Raw genomic sequence first — 27,201 nt, 5'->3', positions numbered from 1 at the left:
AAGTGAAAGAAAAAGTCAAGACATGGGTGAAAGTTGTAAATTCGCGATAGTTAAGGGGTTGGGTCAGATGTAAGCAGGTCCAAATCAGAAAGACATGTTTTGTAAATATACATCAGACCTGCAATTCAAAAGGACCTATTTTGTAAATATGCATCAGACCTGCAAATTCAGAAGGACCTGTTTTGTAAATATGCATCAGACCTGCAATTCAGAAGGACCTGTTTTGTAAATATGCATCAGACCTGTAAATTCAGAAGTACGAAAACGACCTCACCTTTGAAGCTCCCTATTGGTCTGAATATTCAACTATTACGACAAAACTTTCAGTATACATATAGACTACACTTTGCTCTCCATTCTTGCTTCAAGAAAAAACCTAACTTTCGTTGAGAGTCGAAGGAGAAATCGGAGGGTGAAGTTCGGGTTCGAAAAGCTCCATTTATTAACGATTCGAGGTAAAATACTCAACCAAACTTCGAGTTCTTTATATGGATGGCTTCGTTTTTAGGTCCTCTATAAAACCTTAGTAGCCTCATGTCTCAGATTTTAGTTTTTGAATGTCGAATTATATTCTAAGTCTGGTTAGTGAAACCAGAAGCTCTGGAAGAGAGACCAGAGGGGCTCTGGTCCTGTGTTGAAATATATTCTAAGTCTGATTGGTTCAACCAGAGAGACTCTGGTCAATACAACCAGAGGGGCTCTAGTCAATACAACCAGAGGGGCTCTGGTCAATACAACCAGAGGGGCTCTGGTCCTAAAGGACATAGTTTCTCCCTTGAGAAGGGGAAAACTTGGCCTATGGCCATTGGTATTGGTTAAAAGTGTTTTGAACCAGAATGATTGTTTTCATAAGGAATCAAAGAGGCTCTGACCTTAGATTTTGAAATATATTCCAAGTCTGGTTGGTCCTCAGTAYTGGACYAGAGRATTCTGRWATTTGATTTGGAGGATGAGCAAGTTTTTACTATATATGTTAAATTGGATTAAAGGTTTTGTATCTTTTGATAAGAGCTTCTATGTCAAATCATGCTTTTGAAGTTTTAAGAAAAGGAGTTTTATACTTAGAATCTATTTATGAAAAACAGACCAGAGAGGCTCTGGTTGACTTTCACGTTGAACCAGAGGGGCTCTGGTTGGTCATGTCTTTAGAACCAGAAGCTCTGGTTAGTAGAACCAGAAGCTCTGGTCGAACATGAACTTTTTATAATTGCTCGTTTTATGAAAAAGGCTATCTTATTGGTTGAAGGTTTATCTAAAGACCATTTTTGAGAAATTATATGAGTCAGAGGTGCTAGTTAGTACAACCAGAGGTTCTGGTCATGAAGACCAGAAGCTCTGGAAGAGAGACAAGAAGGGCTCTGGTCCTTGATGTTGAATTATTTTCTAAGTTGTTTACAACCAGAGGGGCTCTGGTCAATACAACCAGAGGGGCTCTGGTCAATACAACCAGAGGGGCTCTAGTCCTAAAGGACTTAAAGAGTCCAGAGGCTCTAGTCAATACAACCAGAGGCTCTGGTCGTCCATAGAGGCTCTGGTCTTCTTCCAGACTTAAGTCGTTTTAGCAAGCGGCATCTTAAGAAGTTCCATCCTTATCCCCGATGGCTTAATAAAACTTTTTTTAGAATAATTAGGATCAATTTGATTCTAACAATATATATATATATATATATATATCGTCTAGACACTTATTTTATAAAAGATGTTGTTATGGAGTTATAAAATAAATAATCGACTATACGAAGTGTTACTCGAGTTGTAAATTTATAGAGACGCTTTAAATTAGAGAGTTTGATTTATAAGATCATAAAATGTTTATTTTGATGTTTTAAGACGTTGTCGAGTTTTAGTCATGGGGTTTGACTAAAGTTAGTCGGGGTTGACCGAGTTGACCGAGTTGACCAAGGGTTGACTTTTGACATGTTTGACCCATGTGGATTTTAATGATGGATCAAATAGAGTTGTCTGAGGCATATTAAGATGCTCAGATATGATGTTTGACTTTAGGTTGGGTCATAATGACAATAGTTGACTTTTGTTTACTTTTTGAGAAATTAAGACGTTAATGAGATATTATGGTATGAAATGTGTAGGCATTTGGTCAAGAGCTATCGTTAAGCAATCTACGTTATCAGGTGAGTCTTCATGAGACTTACAATGGGATGCATACCTATGTATAAAGTTATTTTCAAGCATTATATGATTTATATGACAATGGGTACATATGCATGATGTTTCAGTTTACATACATGATATATTTTACATGTATGTTATTTTGTGAATGGCTGCATGATATGTGTTTAATCAGTTTTCAAATAACTCTAGCATGCTATTCCATATTAAAGTTTGATGATTCAAGGGTGGGCATTTGACCAGTAAGTCACTACCAGTATAAAACACTACCCGGACAAGTGGGTGATCAATTAAGATTGAAATATCAACCCAGGGCGTGTTTGTGACTAAATGACCCATACCCGACAGACAAGTTATGAGATCTCTTTTCGTTCAGTGTTGCATGTTTTTCAGAAAATGCATACTATTTGGTACAAAGTTTACAAGTTGAAATGTATGATGTGCAATGATCTTTACTCACGCAAACCATGAACTCACTGAGTTTTATAAGTTGACTATAGTATGCATCTCAGGGACAGAAGGTTTCAGGTTGGACAAAGAAAAAGAAGGGCATACATAGAGATTTGTCTAGTCCATTTAAGTTCAATATTTAGGCGTAATCGTCTATGATATATAAATTTGTAAAGCAACCCGGTATGGGACGGGCTGACATTAAGTCATACATTTATTCTTTTAAAGTCTTTCGCTGTAAACGGTCTAAAGTTTTAATTTAACCATTATTTTTGGAGTGCTTTTGAAGAATCTGTTTTAGATTACTTAACATTTCTCATGGTAAAAATATGGGTGTTACAGAAGTCATAGAGAGCGTTAAGAGATAAAGTTCAAACGAGATTCAACGCGCGCAAATTCTTTCAAGCCTGAATACAAAAGGGGAGAATGTTAGGACTGAAAGTCAGTGTAATATTGTATTCGTCTTGAAAGTTACTATTGTCTATAATTAAAATAGACATCGTGTTTGACTTTGTATGTAAGGTTTGACTTTGACTAGGCTTTTATTGTTTGACCCTATAAATAGGGTGTTAGTCTTGTAATTGTTGTAGGATGCTTATTGTAAGATTCAGAATACGTAATAGATAGTTTGACCATACTTGAAGATCTTGACTTTCTCTCTCAACTCTCCCTACGATGTTCTTGAAGTTTATATCAAATCTGCCATTGTTAAAGATTTTTTATGAAGATTGATTGATTGTAGACACACATGCTTGATTTGGCTCAACATGAAATGGAATTTCAGACTCAATGTCCTCTTGAAAAGAAATGTGAGGAGGGACATATATTCTTCTTGTTCAATATCCATCATCCCTAGATGAGAAGAAGATAGACCATGTGTTGCTTTCCCTAGTGACAATGAAATTCCAATCTATTGAGAGATAGGAGAGTGGATAGGTAGTGTTAATACAAGAGTTTAGATAGACTCACTCCCTCTTTCAATATGGATCACCAAAAAATGTGGTTCAATAGTAGATGTTGTTGCCCGACTAAGAAATGGTTGGGAAGGGATCTTATTTTCTTTTATCCCTAGTCTCACTCTCTCTGAATTTTTTTATCATTTTCTCACTTCTACCAACCTCTCATTTTCATTTTCCCTCTCTGCATTATGAGGTTGCTCTGGTTGAGCTTCCTCCCACATTCCCGTAATTCTAGACCCCTATCACTCTAAGGTGGGGCTTCTTAGACAGGGTTCACATGTGCTTGCAAACCTGTAGAAGCACAATATTGAATAAGTAACTCCTCATAAGAAATGCAAGACCTAAGAGCTTTTGAAAGTACCTTATGCTTAGAAAATTGAGACAGTGGTGTTGATGGCCTGAGAGAATCCATGTAGAAATATGGTGCAACTATGTCTCCAATTCTCTAGCCAATTGTGTTATCTTTCTCCAATATATGATAAATATCATCTGCCAAAACCTCTAAAATGGAATGTACTTGGTTGTAATGGCCAAGTATTCCATGATCTATTCCCGTGGCATGAACCTATAGTCATAATGCTTACACTTTGCAATCCCATGAAATATAGTTAAAAGTTTGAAACTCCTCCAGTCATGTCCTCCAGTTTTACATGTCAAACACCTATTGACCATTGAAAATAGACAATACCATATAGGTGGTAGATTCTTCCTTCCGAAATGGCTTGAAGTAGGCAAAGTGCCTGAATAACCAAAATGAAGTAAAACATGGATCAATTTCACAATGTTGGGTTCATCAACAAAGTCTACTTTCCTTTCAAATCTATATTTCTCTATTAAGCCTATAGTATGTCTAAATTTCATCAAGTCAATAGAGGTTGACTTTCCAGCAAGATTTGATTTTAAACACCTTGTAGAGTTGTTAAAAGTCAAATTCTTCCACCATTGTTGAAGATACATGTATGGAACAACCTCTTGATCACAGAAAAGACGCTTGAACGGATGATAAATCTCCACCACAATTTGATGTTCCACTTTGAACTTCTTAGAATCTAATTTCATAGCACAATTATTGATACATGGTGACACATAATTTTTTTCAAGAACTTCATCTCTAGAATATTGAACAACAATTCTTGATACATCCTCACTTTGGGTATAAAGAGTAGGAACAAGACTCTTAGATACATTTGATTGTGATTTAGATAGGTTGTAGTCATAAAAGGATTTAGAGTTGTATTCAGTTTCCATCATAGCTTTTGCGACCTCAGGTTCATTCTTAACACTTGGTTCAGATAGGTACTGACTTCGAATAGATTACAAAATCTCGATTGAATGAGTAGCACACAATGACAATGAAGATTCACAAACACAAAGTTCGAATTCGCACAAATTGCTCAAATGTATCGCAAGTATGTTAGGGTTTGAAAAATTTTGAATAACATTAAGTTCTATTTAATTCTAATATGATATGATAACGAAGATTTTGTTCATAGAGTGACATGTGTCAAAAAGGTTGAGAGTAAATGATGATTAAGCCTAAAAGATTGTCTCAAACGGGCAAATTACCATCGAAAGGGTTTTTTTTACTTTTTAGGGACACGGTAACTTTTTATCAAATAAGAACAAGACACGTGACAATTTAAAAGTTATAGGAACAATTTAATCTAAATAAGAATCTCTGCAAAGAAATTCTTAGGATTTTCCAAGTCATAACTCTAGAACAAGGAATCCAAAGATCTAGATTAGAAGAACTAGATGTCTATAAATCTTTGATTCCACACTTTCATTCCTCTGAGTATACATGATCATCAAGACAAACTTAAAGTCCAACTTTTTTTATATACGGCAAATAGAACAAATAAACTCACACACCCTCCTCACCTTCGGTGAGGTTTGAACCCTTGACCTCCTAGGAGGCCAAAGACTCACATACCCTTAGGCCAAAGGCCCTTTGGTAACTTAAAGTCCAACTTCTAAGAATCATAAAAATAATTTTGTATCAAAGAAATGATTTAAACAATTTTAAAACATTTTATCAACTTATAAGTTTTCCTTCTTCTAAGTTATTTAGAGTTTAAGAGATAACGTACCTTCAAACTTATGATACGTCTGATGTAATGCATTCAGACTTATAGTCAAAATAAGATTAATCAAACTTAGCTCCCCCTCATAATAAGCTCATAAAAAAAATTTGTCAGCAAAAAGAAACATAGGTTACTTCCCTATGACAATATCACTCAGATTAGAAGAAAGGTTAGGTAAAACTAACACTAGATTATACAAGTATGCTTCTCATATATGAACAATGAAGAAAAAAATTGCTACTTCAGAGATATAATGAAACAGAGTTATGGAAAATACTTGACAAAATTTAGATGAGAGTTTAACTTGATGTCTCATAAATAAAAGCTATCTCTGAGTGTATTACCTCAAACTTTTCTTAAGTCCGAACATGTTACCTCAGACGTCTATCAAGTCTGAACATGTTATTTCAGACTTAACAGACATTTTTGAGTGTAAAGAACTTCAAGTAAATTTTCATCTAGATTAATAATTTAATTACGAACAAGTTAATCAGATGTTTGAATACACAGAGTCAGAGCTTTGAAACAATAGGTCCATAATTTTGACTCGGTTATTAGAAACTATGATTATAAAAAGAAATAGAAAGATATAAATCATTATTTCAGTAAGATCATGTAGTTAAATTCAGCATATCCAACTTGCTAACCAAGAAGTTAAATTTATTTTCATCTAAAGCTTTTGTGAAAAGATCAGCAAGTTGATAATTTGGTTGAACAAAATACATCTTAGTGGTTTCTTTATCTACATGATCTTTGATGAAATGATACCTTATGTCAATATGCTTAGTCTTGGTGTTGAACAAGATTTGCAGTTATTGCAATTGCACTCTTGGAATCACAGTAAACATGGACATGGTTGAATGTATAGCCATAATCCATAAGCTGAGTTTTCATCCAGATTATTTGTGAGAAACAACTAGCAAATACTACATATTTTGTTTCAGCTGTAGAARWWRAMAWAMRAWTTTKTTTTTTTTTTTTTTTTTTTTTTGAAGTCTAACTTACTAGCTTGTCTCCCAAAAACTGACATGATCCAGAAGTACTTTTTTTATCGAGCTTACTACATGCATGAACTGTATCTGTAAATGTTGTTAGTTCAAAGCCAGAATCCTTAGGATACCAAAAGCCCAAGCTAGGTGTGTCTTTTAGGTATCCAATTATCCTTTTAACAACTGCAAGGTAAAATTCCTTGGGATTAGTTTGATATCTTAAACAAAAGAATGTAGAAAACATTATATCAGGTCTACTAGCTGTCAGATAAGGAAAAGAATCGATCATTCCTCTGTAAGTCTTTTTATCAACAGACTTACCATTCAAGTTTGCATAAATGTTGACTCCAGTGGCCATTGGTGTTTCAATTAAAGAACAGCCAGAATTCTGAATTTCTTCAAAATGTCTCTGAGATACTTAGCTTGATTTATGATCATGCCTTTAGGAGTTTGTTTAACTTGAAGTCAAAGGAAAAGGTCTCCCATCATATTCATCTCAAACTTTGTTTTTCATTATGTTTTTCATTATGTTTTTCAAGTTCTTACAACACTTAGAGTTAGTTGACCCAAAAATAATATAATCAACATAAATCTAAATAAAGATTAAATTCTTACATTTCTTCTTCATAAAAAGAGTAGTATCATAGTACCCTTTTTAAATCCAGATTTGGTAAGAAAGTTTATAAGAGTCTCATACCATGCTCTAGGAGCCTGTTTTAGTCCATACAAAGCTTTGTCTAGTACATATACATGATCTAGATGCTTGGGATCTTCAAAGCCCTCAAGTTGACTTACATACACTTTCTCATGTAGCACACCATTCATAAATGCATTTTTTACATCCATTTGGTAAACTATGAAGTTCTTATGTGTTGCATAAGCAAGAAAATTTTTGATTGCTTCAATCCTAGCCATTGGTGCAAAAGTTTTATCATAATCTATTCCTTCTTATTGATAGCTACCAGTCTTGCTTTGTTTCTGAAACTATCCCATTTTTATCCTTCTTATTCTGAAGATCCATTTGGTTCCAATTTGCTTCTGAATTATCTTTTGGTCTTGGAACCAACCTCTAGACTTTGTTTCTTTCAAATCAAAGAATTTCATCTTGCATAGCAAGAAACTAATATGGATCTTGTATGTTTTAGATGGCTTATTAGGTTAATTAAGCTAAGAAAATTAACAAACATACATTCATTAGCAGTTGCATATCTAGTTCTTACTCTACTAGATGGTTCATCAATTATGTTGATCCCACAATCATCAAGTTGTATTAAGAAAAGCTTCAAGAAATCAACAATGGAGAAATCACCTTTTGTATTGATATTGAGAGAGAAAGAATGACAAGATACGGTTACAATGAAAGCTCAATTTGACTAAAGTAACTAACCCAAAATGTATTTATACCCCAAGGGTATTCACAAGATAAGTCCCTATACCTTGATTATAATTATATTTTAAACCAACATTCTCCCCCTTTGTAATCAGGTTACAATCTTTATACAAACTTTCTTCTTTTTATTCTCAGACCAAAATAGGTTTCAAACCTTCTGATAATGTTTCTAAATTGCAGTCTATCTTCAATACAATCCAAGGGTTTAACAATCAATTCTCTGTCTCTCTCATCCATCTTTATCTTCTATCGTTTGTCAACATCAAGCTTGTTCCTCAGTTGCATCTTGATCAGTTTCAAAGTACCATCAGAAAAACTTGCAATCAGTCTAAATCTCAAGAAGCTTCTTTCACCTCTTCCATTCATGTACACCACATCGAACTCAGGTTCTTCCACGATCAAGTAAAGAGGGAAGTTCTCAACATCAGACATATTCTAATTTGGTTTTACTAGATTCATTTTTCTTTGATTGCTCTTTATTCCAATTTGTAAGTCAGATATGTAAGAATACTTCACTTGTCTTTTACAAAATTTTATCACAGCACTTAGAGCAAGAGTAATATTTTCTGTTCTGATTGTTCTTTATCACAGTTCAAAGTACATGAATTCCAAATCTTCTAAATTTAACAGATGAAAGTCAGCTTCAGAAAACCTCCATATTCTTCCATCTTGTCTTGTGACATGGAAAACTGGATACCATACATGAACTAACCTCTTTGTGTAACCTTGTATAATAGACATCACTTTGTGTTTTGACTTGACAACACTTTCACTTTGAACTTGGGATCTCATCATGTAAATGTATTCAGTTTGTCGATCCTTGTTGAATTCAATGATGCTCAATACTTTCATAATGTCTAACTCCTTGATACTTCTAACAAAAATCTTCCACTCATAATGTTTTAGAAAAGCAACCCTGATTCTAAAACGCTCCCATCTTTCAGTTTGCTCTGGTTGTGTAGGTGCACTCTCAGTTCTAACATGTTGCCCAATTTGATGTGTAGAAAGTTCAGGTTGATGTTGCCCTCTATCATGTGACTCTAGAATTTCTTCATTTAACTGATTTATCATGTCGAAGTCTCCCTTTTCTTCAAACTCATTTTAAGAAAAAAGTAAACAAGTTTTCTATCTCATTCTTGACTTACAACTTGAGAGATTTTGATTCTTCTACATCTGAATCTATATCAATGATGCCAATTAGTAATTTATCAGCTAGGATCTCTTCATCGATCCTTTTATTCGAGACGACATTGTCATAAAACTTGATTGATCGTAAGACAAAATTGTTGAAATAATTCAAATAACCAAACTCTAAAAATCAACTATCTCAAACCTCAAACTATCGCAAGACCTATCAATGTATCCCAGGCTACTTATGCGATAACCTCCAACTATTGCAAGCTCTTTGTGCGATAATTTCAACTATCGCAGCTTCATTATGCGATATAGTCAACTATCACAAATAACAAACTCGATATGGTTAACTATTGCAGATAATTGATGCGATATATACCAATTATGGCACACCACAGGTGCGATATACTCAACTATCGCAAAATTCTATGCGATAGATATTCAACTCAACCTTGCAATATACTCAGATCTTCAACAGAAACGGTTCAAAAACTCGTCCAAATTTGATATAACTCAACACAAATCCTCGAAATGTGTGTAGCAACACAATTAATGAAGATCTTTGTACCAAAAACATATTACAATAGGCGAATTTTGTCAAATCAACCCAAATTGTCAAGAACTCAGTTCGAACAGAAAATCTTTAAAAATTTAAGATTATGATCAAAATCTATCAAATTGAGGATGAAATTGATTCAGATTCTTCCCATAACTAAAATCGAATCAACTGAAACAAGAAATGATCACTAATTTTTCAAAATCAATGATATTGATCAAGAAACGGTGGATCCTTAAAAACAGAGTTCAAAACTTTCAAAATTCGACTGAATTGAATCAAATCAACTCTGCCTTCTGCTTTGATACCAATTGTTGATCCCAGAATGATCAAGTTGTATGAACAAAAGCTTCAAGAAATGAGCAATGGAGAAATCACCTTTTGTATTGATATTGAGAGAGAAAGAATTACAAGATACAGTTACAAATGAAAGCTCAAGATGACTAAAGTAACTACAAAAAATGTATTTATACTCCAAGGGTATTTACAAGCTAAGTCCCTATACTTTGATTACAATTACAATTTAAACCCAACAAATTAGTTGATGTAGGGGATGATCCTTAGTCCACTTGTTTGTGTTATGTAGAGTTTGGATCACAGTCCGATTGTTTTGATTATCATTCTCATCATGAATAGCATGAATCTTTGATTGTTCCTCTTGCTGCTCCCCCTCAAATTTTTGTATCTCTGAAATGGATAACTCTGAAACAACAGGATTGTTATTTTAAGTAGTAGAGTCAGAAATTTGACCTATTTGTTCCAAAGTAGGATTAGTTTGCCCAGAGATTTCTTCACTTTGTGAAAGTGAGGAAGAATCAGCAAGTGCTTCATCTTACACTTGGTTCTGGTTTATCTGATGTACTTGGATTTTGATTATTTGCAATGATTTCCAAAGAATCATCAAACAACTTCTTATACAATAAATTGAGTTCTGAATTACTTGAAATTTGACAAAGTAAAAGAAGTAGAAGAAAGGATTCGTACTTGCAAAATCCAAGCCTCTTTTCTCTTTCTCTGTTGAAAATCTATCTCGACACTCACACCTACACTCATACTTTAAAGAAGGGTAAAGAACCTAAATGTTGAGAAGATGGCTCAAATAAATGGTTTCTCTAATTTCTACATAGAACTTTCAAAAATAAGTATAATGCAAAAACAGCCCACAAACTTCCAAAAATAAAACAACCTGAATATCACATCTTAAGCGTAAAGGAAAAAGCAAGTGGAATAGTTGAGAATCAGGGTAACCAAAATTCATATGGAAGTTTATATCAATGAATATTCTAGTGGTGTTCTTAAAGTAAATAATTTATAATTTCACAATCCGAAAAGAAGTCGACCAAAAATCACATATTATTAACATAAATTAATCGATCAACCGCTTGTAATGTGTGGATTTAAAACGCATGAATATAACATTGTTCATTATTAACGTCTATTATTGGTAATTCAAAGAAAAATTATAAATATGATATTAAATATTTATTTTATTGCCAAAAGTAATTAATATTAAAAGTTTTTGTCAATTTATAACATATGGTAACTAATATTTAAAAATAAAAAATTGATTATTTTGGAAAAGTAAAGAAAATCAATTGAATGATTGACTTAATCTTAAAGTTATATTTGTTTAATTAACTTAAATAATTTTATAAATGTAAATCACTTTTATGTCTTTTTTTTAAGTTTTTTAGAATCTTTTATTTAAGGCGTTATTTTATTAGATGGGTCGCTAGAATTTATGTGAATTATTTTATTTCCTTATTTACTTTAGAACCCACATATATAGAGAGGGGAAAAGAGGCGTGATTAAATGAAAACCGTTTAATTTTTAGAAATCATGTAAGTTAATTTTGACCAATAAGAAAATTCTTATTTTTCTTAATTAAATTTAATCATTAAGGGTAGATTTGTCATTTACATTGTTTTCTATTAAATATGGAAGTTATTAATAAATCTTAATTAAGATAACATAATAAAAGAAATTTTATAAATGGTAATATTTAAATGTTTATTTAATTTGAATTTTAAAAATTGAATATTGTTATTTGGTTTCTCGGTTTACTAGTGTAATAATATGAAAATCGAAAATTATTATATTCATTAATTCAGGAAATCAGTAACAGATCCAAACAAAGATTCATGAACCGGTAAAAATGTAATCAGTTGTGAAACAAATTCATGTTAGATTTGTTCATGAAAACGTTTATTGAAGAGCTTGTTTTATGAAACGTATGCAGATTGGTTCGTGAAAACGTTCAWTGAGGAGCTTGTTTTATGAAACTTTTGGGGATGAATTGGTTGTGTAATATAATGTTCTTGCATAATTTTGTTTTCTTATCAACATATTTGATGAAATTGTTTCATTTTGTTTTTTATTTTTTGGATGATTTTTTTCACTTAATGGTTAACAAAACCATGTAATGGTAAATGCATTGACTCTATGAAACGTGTTCGGATTGGAAAATATTGGCCAATGAAATGGGTGCATAAAGAAAGTGAAATCATTTCATAATTGTTAAGAAAATGTTATGTAATTAGCGAACAGCGAAACAATTTCATTATCACAATGAAACGGATCCATCTACCAATAACATGAAAATGACAAATGTCTCATCAGGCATTAGCAAACAGTGAAACCATTTCATAATCGTTAAGAACATGTTGTTTAATTAGCAAACAGTGAAATCATTTCATAATTGTTATGAACATGTTGTTTAATTTGCAAACAGTGAAACCATTTCATAATTAGATTGAAACGGATCCCTCTACCGGAAACTTGAAAATGACAAATGTCTCATCTAGCATTACGTTGATTTGTGTATTGATGAAACTGTGAAACCATTTCGTTCATGAAATGTAGTAGTAAATTTTTTTTTTATTCAAAAGGTTTCATTATGTTAAATTGATTATAATATATTTTATTTTTATTTTTGATCTATTTTAATGATGGATGTTATTTTTTTATAATATTTGAACATAAAACTAATATATTATTTTACAAATTATTTTGTTTCATTAATATTACGATATACATGATATGGTTGCCATTAATATTACCACTAACAAAGTTACCATTTTTGCCTTTTTTGGGATTATAAAATAATTTTTAATTTTTAATTTTTTTAATATCCTAATATAACCTAAACTAATCTTAACCATTGATCAAGAAAATGAATTGATGAGGTTGGTTTACATGGTTTACACAAATGAGGGCGGTTTTCATTTGATCGCTCCTATATATATATATATATATAAAGAGAGAGAGAGAGAGAGAGAGAGAATTGGAGTCCGATGATAATATGAGTAAATGGGAGAAGCATAAGAAGCGATCTCCACCCTTGGATGCATATTAGGATGAGATGCACCAAAATGCACTGGATTAATCCCCGTATCAAACACGATTCATGAGTAGGTTTAAAATTAAAGATGATCAAGGATACAGATCCCTTCTTACGCTTCTCACCTTAAATCTTTCTCATATCATTCTTCGGATATTATATATATGGGTTTATGAGTCCTGTAAATAGAAAATTTTGGTTATAATGCATGAAACTTTTTATGGTTGTCATGTACAAACATCATAGCATGTATGACTTTATTTAATGATATTAATTGATGTGAGGTAAATTGTGTTGGATTAAGTGGACTTGGCTCATAATTTTGAGCCCAATTGAGAAATAAAGACCCAAATTATGAAAGGGTTCAAGCCCATAGAATGCATAACCAGGAATGGAAGACTTTTACAATTTACTTTCATCTTGGATCATTAGGTGTTTTTATGTATATTAGCATAAAAAAACAAGTATAGACTAATACACTAGCTATTAGCTGATAATGTTACATAACATAAAACGCTAAGTTTTCTGCCATTCAAGTAAAATACAAGAGAAATAATTGTGAAAAAGAAGTGAAGAAAAAAGTTCATCAAACTTGTTGAAACAAATTAGCTTATGAACTTCTTTAATGCTTACTAGATGGAGCTCTTTCTATAAGCTCAAAACAAATTAGGTTATAGAGCTGGCTTATGTTTGCCAACAAAGTCTTTAGATAGCTTTTTCAACAAGCTTCGATGTCTTTTCTTCATTATTATTTTTTCCAATTATGTCCCTTGTATATTTGAAATGAGTCAAATTTCAACATAATCTTTTAGGTAATTTAACATCATTACTACGAGAATAAGATTTAATGTTGATATGAGTCTCAATGTGTGTAATTTGGTCCTATTTTTTTTTTGTTAATATCAATGTTTTAAAGGGTGTGCCATATCGTCCATTGTGGCACAAACGCTCATCTCTAATGCCACCTTAAGTCAATGGCATATCATGGTCCAATGCACGGTCTTCGTAAAGTTTTATTTGAATTTTTTTTTTTACTTTTTCAAGTTTTCTTGTTACCTTTTGTGTTAGGTTTTATTATATAAGGCAATTATAAATGGCCATATATTAGAGTAAGAGTAGAAACATATATGTAACCATATTTGTTATATACATATTTGTCAATATAAATCACACCTTAAAATACGCCATGGTCTAGCTGTGACTCTTAAAACCTGAGGCTTAAGCTCGCTACCACGCATCACACGATTTAAAATATTTCATATAAAAAGTAGACTCAATTATAAGTCATTACCATTTTCAATTTTATACCTATATAATCTTAAAGGACCTTTATAAAACTATTTTTTAATAAACCAGAAGTGATGAATTTATTTAAAAACTCATTTAAAGTCGTATTTCTAAATAACGCAGATTGCTCTAGCAAAGAATAATTGGTTGCAATAATAGGTTATTTAAGACGATAATTTTCGCATAAACTTTCTAACGATCTTGAGATTTTTTGTTAGGCAAAGAAGTGTTCAAATCTATATAGTTATATATTGGTATTCTTAAATTTATAAAGGTCATACATTTAAAAAACTGTCAAAAGATTATATAACCCAACTATGTTCTTGCTTAGAGTTCTTTTAAGACAACCTTCTGGGAAAAAAAAAGTTATAAAGACGTAATCTTTTGACAAATTTTGAGCATTCTTTAATTAGAAAGAGACATTCTTCTGTTGTGCAAAAATGTTCTTACATTGTCAAAAGATCATGCATCTAAAAAAATGTCAAAAATACTAAATATCCTTGCTTGTTTATACCACCATCAAATCATTCATCAGTTTATCAGCTAAACGACAATTAGCACCTATAATACAATCCGCATTAATACCTCCTATCACATCCTGTTTATAGAAAGGAAAATGGATTCCATGGATAAAGCTAACCTTGAGGGCTAGCTCAACAGGCAAATAAAGGCTAGGCATTTAGCCTCTGAGAATTTTCCTGAGCATTATCTTCAAGGACCCATGAAATTAGTCGAGGTACGCATAAACTGATCTAGGCACCTACAGTTAACCAAAAAAAAATGACCAATGCATAAAGAATTTGATCTAGGCTCTACCCATAGATAATATTTGTTGCAATCATCAAAAAGAGGGATTTGTTAAAGCACAAACAAAAATTCAATAGTTGCATCAACTATATCCTCAAAGTCAGCTTCAATTGTAGTTGTCAAGAGTTGTGCTCCTTAGAAAATGGAAATAACATCAATTGACTTTTACCTACCATTTCATTAGCACGAAACCAGTATACTGTCCTGGAACCAACTGTACTACGCTTGGAGAAAGATTATGCTAGACATACTAACTCAATTATGCACCACATGATCCGCATGCAAATTCTACAACTTGTTTCTCCTCAAAAGAAATTCATTTTTGCAAGTATACCATCGTAGAACCAACCATTAGTGAACCTGTGTGAGCTTTGGTCGAATTGGTACAAATGGGGTCCTTTGAGCCAATTGTTGTAGGTTCAAAACTCAGTGCTAGTAATGAAGGGGGGGTCAACCACTTCGAAAAAGAAAAAAAAGAAAATTTTCCGGTTTTTACTAACCTTTAGCTAGCTACTGCTCTAACTTGACTTGAGAGGTGTGACTGATACCAGATTCCATAACTTTCTTTGGAATATCATTTGGGACAATTGTTCCACCATTGTAACCATCAGTAAGTAATTTCCCAATTTTCGACCTCCATTCCGAGGTGTCGCTCTCATGCTTCCTGTCATGAACAACTCTATCACAATAGTTCAGCATTGTTCCTAAACCACTGTTGGGTATCCAACCATATTCCATTAACACCCGTGCTTCACCTTCTGTCATATCATCCCCAACCTACACACAGGTAAAGATGTTTGAAACACAAATTTATTTTCATTTTTATTGTACTTTGAACAACTACCATTCATTACAACAAAAATTGGTCTTTTAGGACGCACAACTGTCTTTGGGAGTCTTAATAGAGTACTTAACAGGACTTTAAGATAATGAAACCAAAAAATGCGTCCAATTTAAGGCGAAGTTAGCGACCTAACAGGTTCTACCGATGAAGTTAGACACCTAATAGAACAAAAAATAGAACTCCTTTCTATAGGACATTTTTAGATAACACTTCTTTTAATATGTCACAAAAGAGGATAACAGGACGATTTGATTTTTGTGTTCAATTAGGTAGTGTCTAGTACGCGGATATGATACGACATGACTGGACAGGACAAGAGAGTAGGACTAGACAGAACAAGTGTCTGTCTGGTGTTTGGACGACTAGGACCGGAGAGGACAGAACTATATAAGTTGCCCCCAAAAGTTATTTTATGATTTTATATATCATATAATAATTATAAATAATAGAAATATAGTAAATAATTTAATGTATAAAAAAATTTACACAATTTTGATATACGTAAATATAAATTAGTACCAAATTTGAATTAATTTTTTAATATAAATGATGGTAGTTTGAAAAAACCTAATCATACAAAGAAGAAATTATGTTTTATTCGATTTGGAAGATCTTTATCAAATGGTTTAGGCACGGTGAAGATTGTTGCAACAACGATGGTTGTGGAGGTATTATCATTGGTAATTGGTGGACGATGGTGGTTGTTGAGGAGGTGATGATGGTGGATAGTGGTGGTGGTGGCGGTCGACAGTGGTGGAGGTAGTTGTGGCCTATGTGGTGGAGGTAGGTGTGAAGGTGGGTAGTGGTGGTGGTTATGGTGGAGGTGGTGGTGGCCGACGAGACTAGTGATGGTGGAGATGGACGGTGGTGGTTGTGGAGGACCTGAATATGGTAGATAATGGTAGTGGTAGCCGATAGTGGTGGTTATGGTGGAGATGGGGTGGCCCACGGTGGTGCAATGAACGGTGTTGGTCGATGGCTGTGATGGTTGTGGATGGGGTGGGGGAGGTTGTTGTAGTTATAAGAGAAGGTGGAGGTGGCCAACGGCGGTAGTTGCGATGGACGGTGGTGATTGGCGGCCGATGGTGGTTGTGGATGTGGGGTAGAGGTGGCCGACAGTGGCTACCAGTGGTGGCGGTGGCCGCAACTCGCGGTGGTGACCACTAAAACAAGTATGTTATATATCAAACAAGGGTTGATTAGTAATATTTTAGTTTCAATTTCATTCTTGTCCCATCTTGTTCCACCTATTTTGGTGGAACAAGAAAAAACTTTTTTTGTCCCATGTCCCACCATGTCTCAGTTCTTGTCCCTATCCCTATCCCATGTCGCACCAAGCGTGGGACAGTGAGTTCTTGTCCTGTCCCATATCATGCCAAACGTGGGACAGTGAGTTTTGTCACGTCCTGTCCCATGTACCAAACGCAGCCTTAGTGCTCAACTTCATATAGATAGAACCTGTTCGCCTAATTTCATCCTAACAACTTATTGTAGTGCCTTTGAATAAGAATCTGGCTTTTTGTCCTATAAAGTTAAAGTCCCATTACGAAGGCACATGTGTCCTAAAAAATCCATTTTCTTCTTTGTGATTATATAAATGAAAACATATGCCAGAACATGCAGTAACTTCAATTACATTGTAACAGGAAGAAAGAAGCACAGCGCATTTGATGAGGGAGAAATCGTCAATAGTAAACATGTAAGACCTGTCAAGCCTTGCATGAAAAAAGGATCTGGTGTATCTATTTGGGGTCCTTATTTTGAAGTTTAAAACAGTTTCCAGATCATTTTGTCGAAAAAAAGTCCAGTTGTTTTAAAATACGCAAATTCAGGAGCAATCAAGGAATGGACTTAAACCAAACATGTGCAAACAATGCAGCCTTAAATTTACACAAGTATAGAGATGCCTATGACATCCTTTCAAGTTCTTAAATCTGAAGCAGCTTCTGAGAATCCTAAGTCACTTTCTTTGTCCTAGGTCTTGCTTACAGGTTATCCCAACTAAAAGCTGAATGGTTTCATACAGAATGGTTAAGTGGTCAGTATGCTTAAGAGCCTCTAAACGATTAGGGGTTATCCTGGATGAAAAATCGCTAAGAGGTTTTAAAACCATTAAGAGGTAGGGTTTTTTTTGGCAAACATGATTTGCCTCTTAGCAATTCAGAGGTTGCCTCTTAATGGAACCATTAAGAGGCAAACAAACAGCCCCTTAATTCGGTCGAGTTACTATTTGTAATATTCTAGTTACAAAGAAGTTACATATAATAATGAAAAATGAATAGCTATTCATTACAATTCAGCAGCAGGACCAGTATTGCCCTTCTGATCAGCATTATTTGAATTATGAAGTCAATTAATCCTTCAAATCAAGACTATAATAGAATTGAATTGTTGGATATGTGAATCTATAAAGTTTTTTATTTCTTGAATGAAACTTCAAATCACCTTCTGACATGCTTTTTTTAAATCCCTGATCTTTTGGCAAGTTTTGAGGATGCATCTGCTTAAAAAAGAATTCCTCTTACAAATACAAGAATGCCTAGAAACTTGCCATAATTGTCAGAAGGTCATTTAGCTAAATAACTCTTCTGTATCAAAGTGATTCTGAAATCATATATGTGTTTTTGCTATTTGGTTCAATAACATCAAATGATAATTTTATTAACAGCATAACCTTCTAACAAGTTTAGGGGCAATCTTGCAATATAGAAGTGGCATTCTTGTATATGAAAAGGTCATGGATTTAAAAGAAAATTGTGAGAAGGCCTATCAACCAACAGACTCATTCTTGCGACGCTTTACAACCAATAAGTACTCAGAGTAGAGACTATTATAAATAAATTCTTGAACTACATGGAACAAGAGTAATTATTTTATCCAGTTTAAGGTGACAATTACGGGATTCCCATCAGTGAAGATGTTTAAGATAAGAACGTAAACAAGAAAAGAAAAAAAATGAAAATTTGTTACCGTCAATGCTCTATTCTCAATCAGAGTAATCCTGCTACAACTAGTAAGCTTCATTGCTGTCACCAATCGTTTGATCTGCCAACGAACAGGTAATGTATCTACCAATTCAAAGAAGTAAGTTGCATATCCGTATTCAGGACGCTCCAACACTATTCTGCATCCAAGTAAAATTTGAATATATTTTTTTATCATGGGCAGATGGGAAGGGTATTTCAGGCATGATTTCCATAGTTGATGGGCCAACCTGTTCTGTCTCTCAAAAACAAAAATGAAGGACTGGAGGTCCCGACACCAACCCCATTCAACTGGCCACTTCCGAACGCGTAGATATCGTGCCTACAACAGATGGCAAAGAAGATGCATGTGAAATAAAGACACAAACTATACCCAATGATTTATACAAGTACAAAACTTCGGCTAAGATTTCCAACTACAAGCTTGACATGCAAAAAACTACTCACCTGCTCTACAAGTGAAATAAGGCAAGCCAAGCAATAACTAGCCTTTTCACCTTTCGCACACCTTATTGGAGCAAGTTTAAAAAATGACTGCCGTTGGGAGAAAATCTGTCTCGTTAAAGAAACAACTACGTCAGAAACAAATTTGCACATATATCACTGATGCAACTGAAAATATATACTACTCAACTTCTTAGGTATTCGCAAAGTGTTTAGGATGACTACTGTGAAGTCACCCCATGAATGATAGATCAGATCTACATGCAACTATTTAGTGGTAAACTTATAGCCATTTATTAGACAAATAAACAAAAAAAAGTCATGTCTTCTATCAATTCACTAAATGTGGTTTACGTTACATATAACCTGTGGCAAATGCTTAATTTTCACTAGATGCACTTGAAGAAGCTGCCATACACTTCTATGGTAGATGAGAGTAAGATAACCAATGAGTATTTTTGTGAAATACAAGCCATGTGCAAGCATCTATAAGTAAAATCAAATTTAATGACCAACATGGTAGTTAGTCAGACAATCATTCTACAACTTTGTCTGGAGCAACGAATGGAATGATTAGCAATGAACTCAAAAAATGTCATAGGGATGAATGGTAAGAATGGATTTGCAGTCTGATTATTCAATATGTAAATAATTGATATTTTTGTTCACTTTGGACAAGATATGTAAAGTAATAGCAGAAAGAGGTCCACTGATTACCAAAATTGTGAATGAAAATATAAGTTGTCAATATTAAAAGCTCCATTAATCCTTCATGTTAAAGTGTGATTTGTTTCTTCCTTTCTCTAAATTTTGTATTATTTATTTATTTTGGGCACTAAGAGCATAACCTAACAATCAAAGTTCAAATTCTTGCCAACCTTTGCTATCACATCTTCAAGCTCGGAAAAACTCTCTTCAATCAGTGTTTCATCCACTACTTCATCGCCCTCAGTTTCTCCATAAAGTTTAATTTCATCCACTAGAACCCCTTTCTCAATTAGCACCTGTCATAGATGGAGAATGATTAACTACCAAAAATCTATATAAAGAATGAGCCATAAAGTTCAAGTAGTACCTGTAAGAGTCCAGGTGCATCTTCCTCCAATGCTGTTTCAACTGAGTCCCTGAATTTATTCAACATAAGTAAGCATCAATGTGTTAGAACCACAACCAAATAAAGAATTTGTTCCATATGATTTTGCATATGTAATGGTTCAAGGACACTTACGTGACAGTTTTCCTCCTTTTATGTGGCCGTTTCTTCATGAGTGGAATTGAGGACTCTGATAAAATAGGCTTATGGCCAATGCTGGAAGACTCAAACGTACTCGAGTTCCCAAAATTCTCATACAGTGTAGTCTTGGGAATTTTTCTTGATGCCAGCAATCTCATCCTATCTCCAAGCATCATGTGATCTATTATATCTTCAAAAATTTCAGCAGTGTTTACATGTTGGCTATTTTCAGAGATTTTGTTACCCAAGGACTGGCTATTTAGAGTATCTTTGTCTGATATTTTTAACTCATCATCTAATTGTTCAACTTTAACATTTGGAAAAGGTGGTAAAGCTAATGTGCAAACAGTCTTACAGGAACTTGACAACAAACACTGTTCATTAATAGCATTTCTATCAGAAAAGTATGGCCTGGCTTCTCCATAAACATGCTTGTACTTCTGAGATTCAGATACTCTAGTTCCTTGATGCTGATATCTCCTTGCAGGAGCACCAACAGTAGTACAATTTGAAGAACGAGATTCCAAAGCCTCACAAGAAGCATAAATACTTCCATCAGATTTTTCAAAGGTGTCATTTCCTCCTATGTCACAAATACTGTTTCCTCCACTTCCTATCCCAGCATCTTGTGAAATCATGTCAACGGAATTTATAGACGTGTCTGATAAGTTATGCTGTAAAATGAAAATTCAGCAACCTCTATCAAATAAAATAAGTAGAGATCCAATAAACCAATGAGCTTACAGGAACCTTCTTGAAGCTAAATAGAATGTAAATAAGTGCAGCAATTTTAAACATGGAACTCGACATATTAGAAAAATGATTTGTACTGTGTGAACATCAGGGTTTCCTAACAGTATTAAGTACACAATAGTTTGTCATAATTGCATGCTGCTATATTGTAACACCTTGTAAAGGGTATGTCTTGTGCTCTATATGTGTGTGCTTTCAAAGTTGTTACATTTGAGTGTGAGATGTTATATGATGTATGTGTTAACATGCTTAATTGAGAGTAAAGTAAGATCAATGCTCAAAGGCTTAAGAGATGGATCAGAGAGAATAAAGTGTTTACCATTAAAGTAGGACATATTCATAGTGAGGCATATCTCTAACTGTTTGGACATATTTGAAAGATGAACTGCTGTGTAATGAATTTGGAGGGGATTCGATCCACTGACACAGAGCTCAGAGGCCCAAGTGCTTCTTTGTGTGCCTTATTTTGGATGAGTGAAGAGCAAATGAGCAAAAAAGAATGTTTAGGGATTTGGTATGTTAGCAGTGTGTGAAGTGACCAAGTGTCCACGTTCATCGTTGCCACGCCTCCCTTCATATTAAAGCACTATTTTTGCCATAGAAGCTGATTTCCACAGAAGTCATAAAGAAACTCATTAACTCAGAGTAAGAGGAAGAAAATATGTCGATGGAGTTGCAGAAAGATCTTGCAGAGATCTCATAAGAATCGGGAAGTTTCAGCCATCTGAAAGCAAGGATGTTTGTAGAATGAGTTCATGTTCATCAAGAATGAGAACTCTCTCTAACCACAAGTCCACATTATGCTGCGAAGTTGCTCCAGATTTTGGTCTAGTACTCCGATGATGCATTTTGATTATGTTAAGGTAGTTCACATTGATATAAAGAGACTATTTTCATGTACAGAAGTAAGAAGCACATCTTTCATATAGATTCGAGCTAAGTTACGTTTCTTGTGTTTTGTGTATCTTTTGGATTAAGATCAGAGCTCCTGGACTCTGAAATATATTATGAGAAGCAAGTGTAGAACCTTGACAGAAATTGAATTGCAGTGATTTGTTTTATGTGATTTTAGTCTGAATCCTTAGACACCGATATTTGAATTGTTTTGGCAAACTCCAATCATATGCAGGTTAAGGATGTTGAGGAAACATGTTTTGCGCATGGAGCTAAGAGCATGAATAAAAGGAGAGGCTTATCAGATGTCAATATCAAAAGTAAGATTCTGTATCGACCTGAAACCAAGTGTGCTGGCTTTCAAGTTTAAGTGCATGACTTCTCGTTGTGCAATCATGCGCAATGGTTAACAATAGTAGAATTACTAGAATATGATATCAGAAGCTCGTTTTCTAGCATTGAATATAGGGAAACCACTTTTTATGGTATTGCTCAAGCCTCAAAGTTAAGAGCCAGAATTGTTTCGAGCAGAAGAGTTACTCCTGTGCTACGTTTATTAAGAAATTGTTGATTCTATCATATTCTTATCGTGGATGTTAAGATGTTTTCTGGAAAAAGCTATTGAAGTACAATGTTGATTCTATGTCCTAAACTTCATCGGAAACTGTTGCATTTCTGCTTTGTTGGCCTCTTATGGCATGCTCTTAATGAAAAAGATCTTCCCATATGCCAATTCAAACGTCCTGGTTGCATTTTAATGGTTTCTTCGATTCAGTAGTATCTTGAAGTACCCGTATTTCAAGACTTCATTCTTTATCCATGGTGATATTGGCCGATATTTTTTGAAATGGCAGTGACAACATGTTGCCGATTTTGAGGAAACCCCTTTGGTTCTGTTTAGTTTGTTTTGTTATCTACCCACCAGCTTCTTTTGGGGTTAACGTGTACACAATGTTTATGTGATGCTAGACGAAACTAGGGTGAAAAGCCTTATGATATGTGGCTTCTCAGAAGTTGATCTATTTTTGGCATCAGAAAAAGTATACTTTCTTCTTAAGTTCATTTCAAGATGTGGTGTCCAGTTCTGTGGCTGGATGATTTTCTTCAAATGATACAGTGGTGATATTTTATGCCTCATTCACTTCTCATGGCTTCTCATATTAAGCCAAACCCAACTAGCTGTGAGTTACAGACTTACATCTATTCGAGAGAAAACAAAACCTAAACAAGCAAATTGTGTTGTTACTAGGCAGAGCTTTTTTCATGAACTACGAACTTCAGTCATATAACTAGTTCACTAACCAAAATAAAGATGTACTCCTGAACTGAACACCATGACAAATGTTCACGTCAACATAGAGATGAATCAATAGCATTAATACACAGTCACACATCCACAAGAAACTATAAAGCATCAACCTGCTGGATTTGAACCAAGAACCTAAAGAAACGTCCTCTGCTATTCCTACTGACCTAAAGTCAACCAGAGAACATCCCCAATCACTTCACAGTTAAGCAAAGATGAACTTAACACTAAGAAATAGTGAACTATGTTACACTATCCAATCAACTATGATAACAGAAAGAGAGAAATTCAAACCACAAGACATTAGATGGTGTGTCGTGAAGAAAAAAAATTACCTCCATGGCCTGTTCAATAGATCCCACCAGCTCCCTGCAAATTGGGATTTTAATTTTGGAAGAAGATGAGAAAAGAAGGCAAGCTAATGACATCAATGATGAAAAAAAGTGGCAACATTGAGTACATCCAATGCTTGCATTAGCAGGTAAATTCAAGGTGTGTGCTATATGCATGCGTATTAACAAAGGAATAACATCACATATGAAAAGAAAAGAGGACTATAACTATAGATGAAGACCTTGACAGCAGCATCCTCTGCCGTTCTTTCAGCACAATATCATCAAGATCCTCAAGGAAGTCCTCAGAAATTTCAATATCATGAGCACTAGGAATGTGTTGGCAGTTAGGCAATTGAGTTACAGAGTCGTATTGAGCATCATTATACTCTATCTCTAGTCTTTCTGGCAGCATTCTGTCTCGAAGGGGAGAACACTCAATGGCATGAACTGCACCTGTTAGATGATACCACAATTTAAGTAGAGTGGTTAATTGATCTACTCAGAAAAGTATACATGCTTCAAAGTTCAAACTGAGCAATCTTCTCAAGCAAAGTGCATAGTGACCACAAGGTACATTTCATTTGTGTGATTGAAGCACCTGAAGCAGCCAGTAAGTTCTTTTTTCTTTTTGTAACCTCTCTTTTGGGGTTAGCTGGAAAAAGGAAAACTACTGGTGACAAATTTGTATCGAACCAAACCAGCCTAACATGTGTATCAACCGTACCAATTACAATCGGTTGGTAGTACCTTACCAAGTATGCAAACTTGGTTGGTACAGGGTATTAGAAGTCATGTACCACGGTGGTACCAACTTATTTAATTATTTATTAACTTTTGTAATTTTGATGCATTAAATATTAAACATTGTAACTTAACTTTTTTTGTTTGAGCATTCGAATGTTTGCAAGTTTTATTCTTTATAATTGAAAACCCATAAAGATGGCATGTGTTACCAAGCTCAAAATGTCACTCAAAATTTGAACACAAAATGGCAAGTCTTCGCATATGTAACTTGAAGTTGGTAAAAAGAAACAGTACCATGTACCAACCGAAAAAAGTTGATAACAAATACAGTTGGTTGGGTACACGGTGAAAGATTTTGTGCCCCAATTATATTGGTCGGTACATGGTATTGAGGAAAATAACTTGGTACCATACCAAGTCCACCCCTATGGAAAGACATGAAAAAAAGCTTGGGTACTTCCTCAATAAGATTACCATGTTGGCTTTGTTCACATGAGGCAATCTTGGACCTTCCTTTGCTCCCTCCATGATCAAAATGAAAGACCTGCATGTCGACTTTCAAATGTAAATAACAGTAACAAGTACATGAAAGAACCAATTACCTGGTCAATAATCATCTAAGAAACTAGTATACAACAGGAAACAGAGAATTGCTCAATAGTTGTCATAATAAATGTAAGTTGGCCTACCAATGCTTATGTTCGGGATACAGCTTAACTGATGAGCTAAAAAATAAACAACTGGAAAAGGTGGTCATGATGAACTCCAAAACTATATGCATCGAAGTATGATAACGAACTCCAACCATGGGTATATTTCTATGGACAGCAGCAATAGAAAATATTAGAAATGGAGAAGAACTTCAAGAAGCATCCATGATCAAATTAACAGAAGTGGAGTTACGAGGTCTGGCCATCAGCCTCTTGGCTTTTAAAAAGATCCAACCCTAAAAGTAATGCAGCATAGAATTAAATGCCTACTTTTGAACTGAACCACCAATAACCATTTACAATCTTATATTGCCCATGTTGTATCCAATTTCCCCTAAATATCTATTCAGAAAATATTTAGAAAAGAAGAAAGAAATTAAACAGAATGGAGTCACACTTCCAGACTTCCTCCTTCTGGGACTTCTATATCATAATGACATTGTAAAACTACTTTATTAGGCGTTTAGTTGCTGATTAAAGCATAGATTATTAGAAACAGTGCCGATTGACAGCCACTTTAATAGACCTTTGGAAGTCTCATAATTCTTTCAATGCAAACTAAACTTACCTGAGAGTCACAGAGATCATCTTCCTCCATGACAACATCATCAATTGGAGATCTGCGTTTAATAACAAAAACAAACAGTCGATATTATTCCCTAACTCAAAAATCTAAATACTCCAATAACAAAAAAACTTACACAGCTGAAATCAATGTTTCCTCTGGGCAATTGGATACGGACTTGGATCGTAGGATTTTCAAACGTTGCTTCAGCGGAAGACATTCGTGCTCATCTGACCATGCGGTTTCAAGAGGTAATTCGTTCTCAGATTTTACTTGTAATTGATCAAGCCCACCAACAGGGAAATGTGCCATCATTCCAAGAAGAACATTTTGAGTTGATAAAATTAGGATTAGAAATCGACACGCACGCAGAAGAAGGGAAGACGCGAGAAAAAGATTCCCTTCGCTGCAATTATACGTGGTGTTTCTACTATCGAAAAAGAGAGGGAGAGAAAGGGTTGAAAGCTGTTCAAGCCACTGGTGCCATGGAAACACAGAGAGAAAGGTAGAGAGGTAGAAGGGGTGAAGGATCGTAAACCAGAACGAACACAACTCAAGAGGATGGCCGATTAAAAGATTTTCCTTTAACTATCGAAAAAGAGAGGGAGAGAAAGCGTTTGGTTTCAGGATCGTGTTTCTACGTATTTGGATTGAATTGGATTTAAATTTGATTCCTTCATAAATTATGTTTGGTGTGTAGGATTTGGGTTGAGATTATATTTTATTTTTCCTTTGTAATTGTTTGTTTGTTTGTTTTATAAACAATTTCTTTTTATTGATAAATTATATTTTTGATATCAATGTCTTCAAAATTGTATATTTTAGTCATCAAATCTCTTTCATTTTCTCAAAACTATATATTTAACAAACAAACCTATTAATCCAAAATACATATTTAATCACCGAACATGTTCATCCAAAGTGCATATTTAACCACCAAACTTATTAATTCAAAATACATAATTAACCACCAAACTTGTTTCATCCAAAATGCATATTTAACCAACAAACTTATTAATCCAAAATACATATCTAACTACCAAATTGTTCTTCCAAAACCACACATTTAGCCACCAAATTTTTTCATTCATTCAAAACCCAATTCACATAAGCTTCCCTATCTGCTTCTTGCAAGTCCCAAAACATGTTCGTTTTTTCGGGATCGTCTCTTATCATTGAAATTACTTTAAACTTCTCATGTTGGGCCAATGACTGCATTTCTGATATCTCATAAGTGATCATCGAACGTTTCTTATCAAGT

At 34.2% G+C, this 27,201-nt stretch overlaps 1 protein-coding gene across 2 annotated transcripts; it reads right to left on the bottom strand.

The window, feature by feature from the left end:
* Positions 1 to 15,178: 15,178 nt before the first annotated feature.
* Positions 15,179 to 26,533, bottom strand: LOC112513538. 2 transcript variants are annotated; one of them, XM_025119829.1, is made up of 13 exons: positions 26,077 to 26,533; positions 25,944 to 25,995; positions 25,140 to 25,209; positions 24,161 to 24,374; positions 23,922 to 23,955; positions 20,628 to 21,307; positions 20,475 to 20,523; positions 20,278 to 20,403; positions 19,403 to 19,507; positions 19,186 to 19,277; positions 18,942 to 19,095; positions 15,883 to 15,904; positions 15,179 to 15,791 (listed from the first exon to the last, which is right to left on the bottom strand). In XM_025119829.1, the coding sequence occupies exons 1-13, from the start codon at positions 26,253 to 26,255 to the stop codon at positions 15,646 to 15,648; spliced, it is 1,923 nt and encodes a 640-aa protein (XP_024975597.1). In that variant the 5' UTR covers positions 26,256 to 26,533; the 3' UTR covers positions 15,179 to 15,645. The 2 variants fall into 2 exon arrangements, with proteins under 2 accessions (XP_024975597.1, XP_024975596.1); XM_025119828.1 differs by having other exon boundaries at positions 15,453 to 15,904.
* Between the last annotated feature and the right edge of the window lie 668 nt (positions 26,534 to 27,201).

Source organism: Cynara cardunculus (genome assembly GCF_001531365.2).
Source record: "Cynara cardunculus var. scolymus isolate 2C chromosome LG 5, CcrdV1, whole genome shotgun sequence".
Taxonomy (NCBI): domain Eukaryota; kingdom Viridiplantae; phylum Streptophyta; class Magnoliopsida; order Asterales; family Asteraceae; genus Cynara; species Cynara cardunculus.
Note: the sequence above shows the minus strand (reverse complement) of the source record. Positions and strands in the feature narration are given on the sequence as shown.

What these genes read in the sequence shown, in the direction of transcription:
- LOC112513538 (XM_025119828.1), bottom strand. Translation starts at nt 26,255, where the DNA reads ATGATGGCACATTTCCCTGTTGGTGGGCTTGATCAATTACAAGTAAAA. An exon ending in GAAACATTGATTTCAGCTGT is followed by an intron (nt 25,996 to 26,076) that starts GTAAGTTTTTTT and finishes TATTAAACGCAG; the next exon opens with ATCTCCAATTGATGATGTTG. An exon ending in TTATTTCACTTGTAGAGCAG is followed by an intron (nt 19,278 to 19,402) that starts GTGAGTAGTTTT and finishes CATCTGTTGTAG; the next exon opens with GCACGATATCTACGCGTTCG.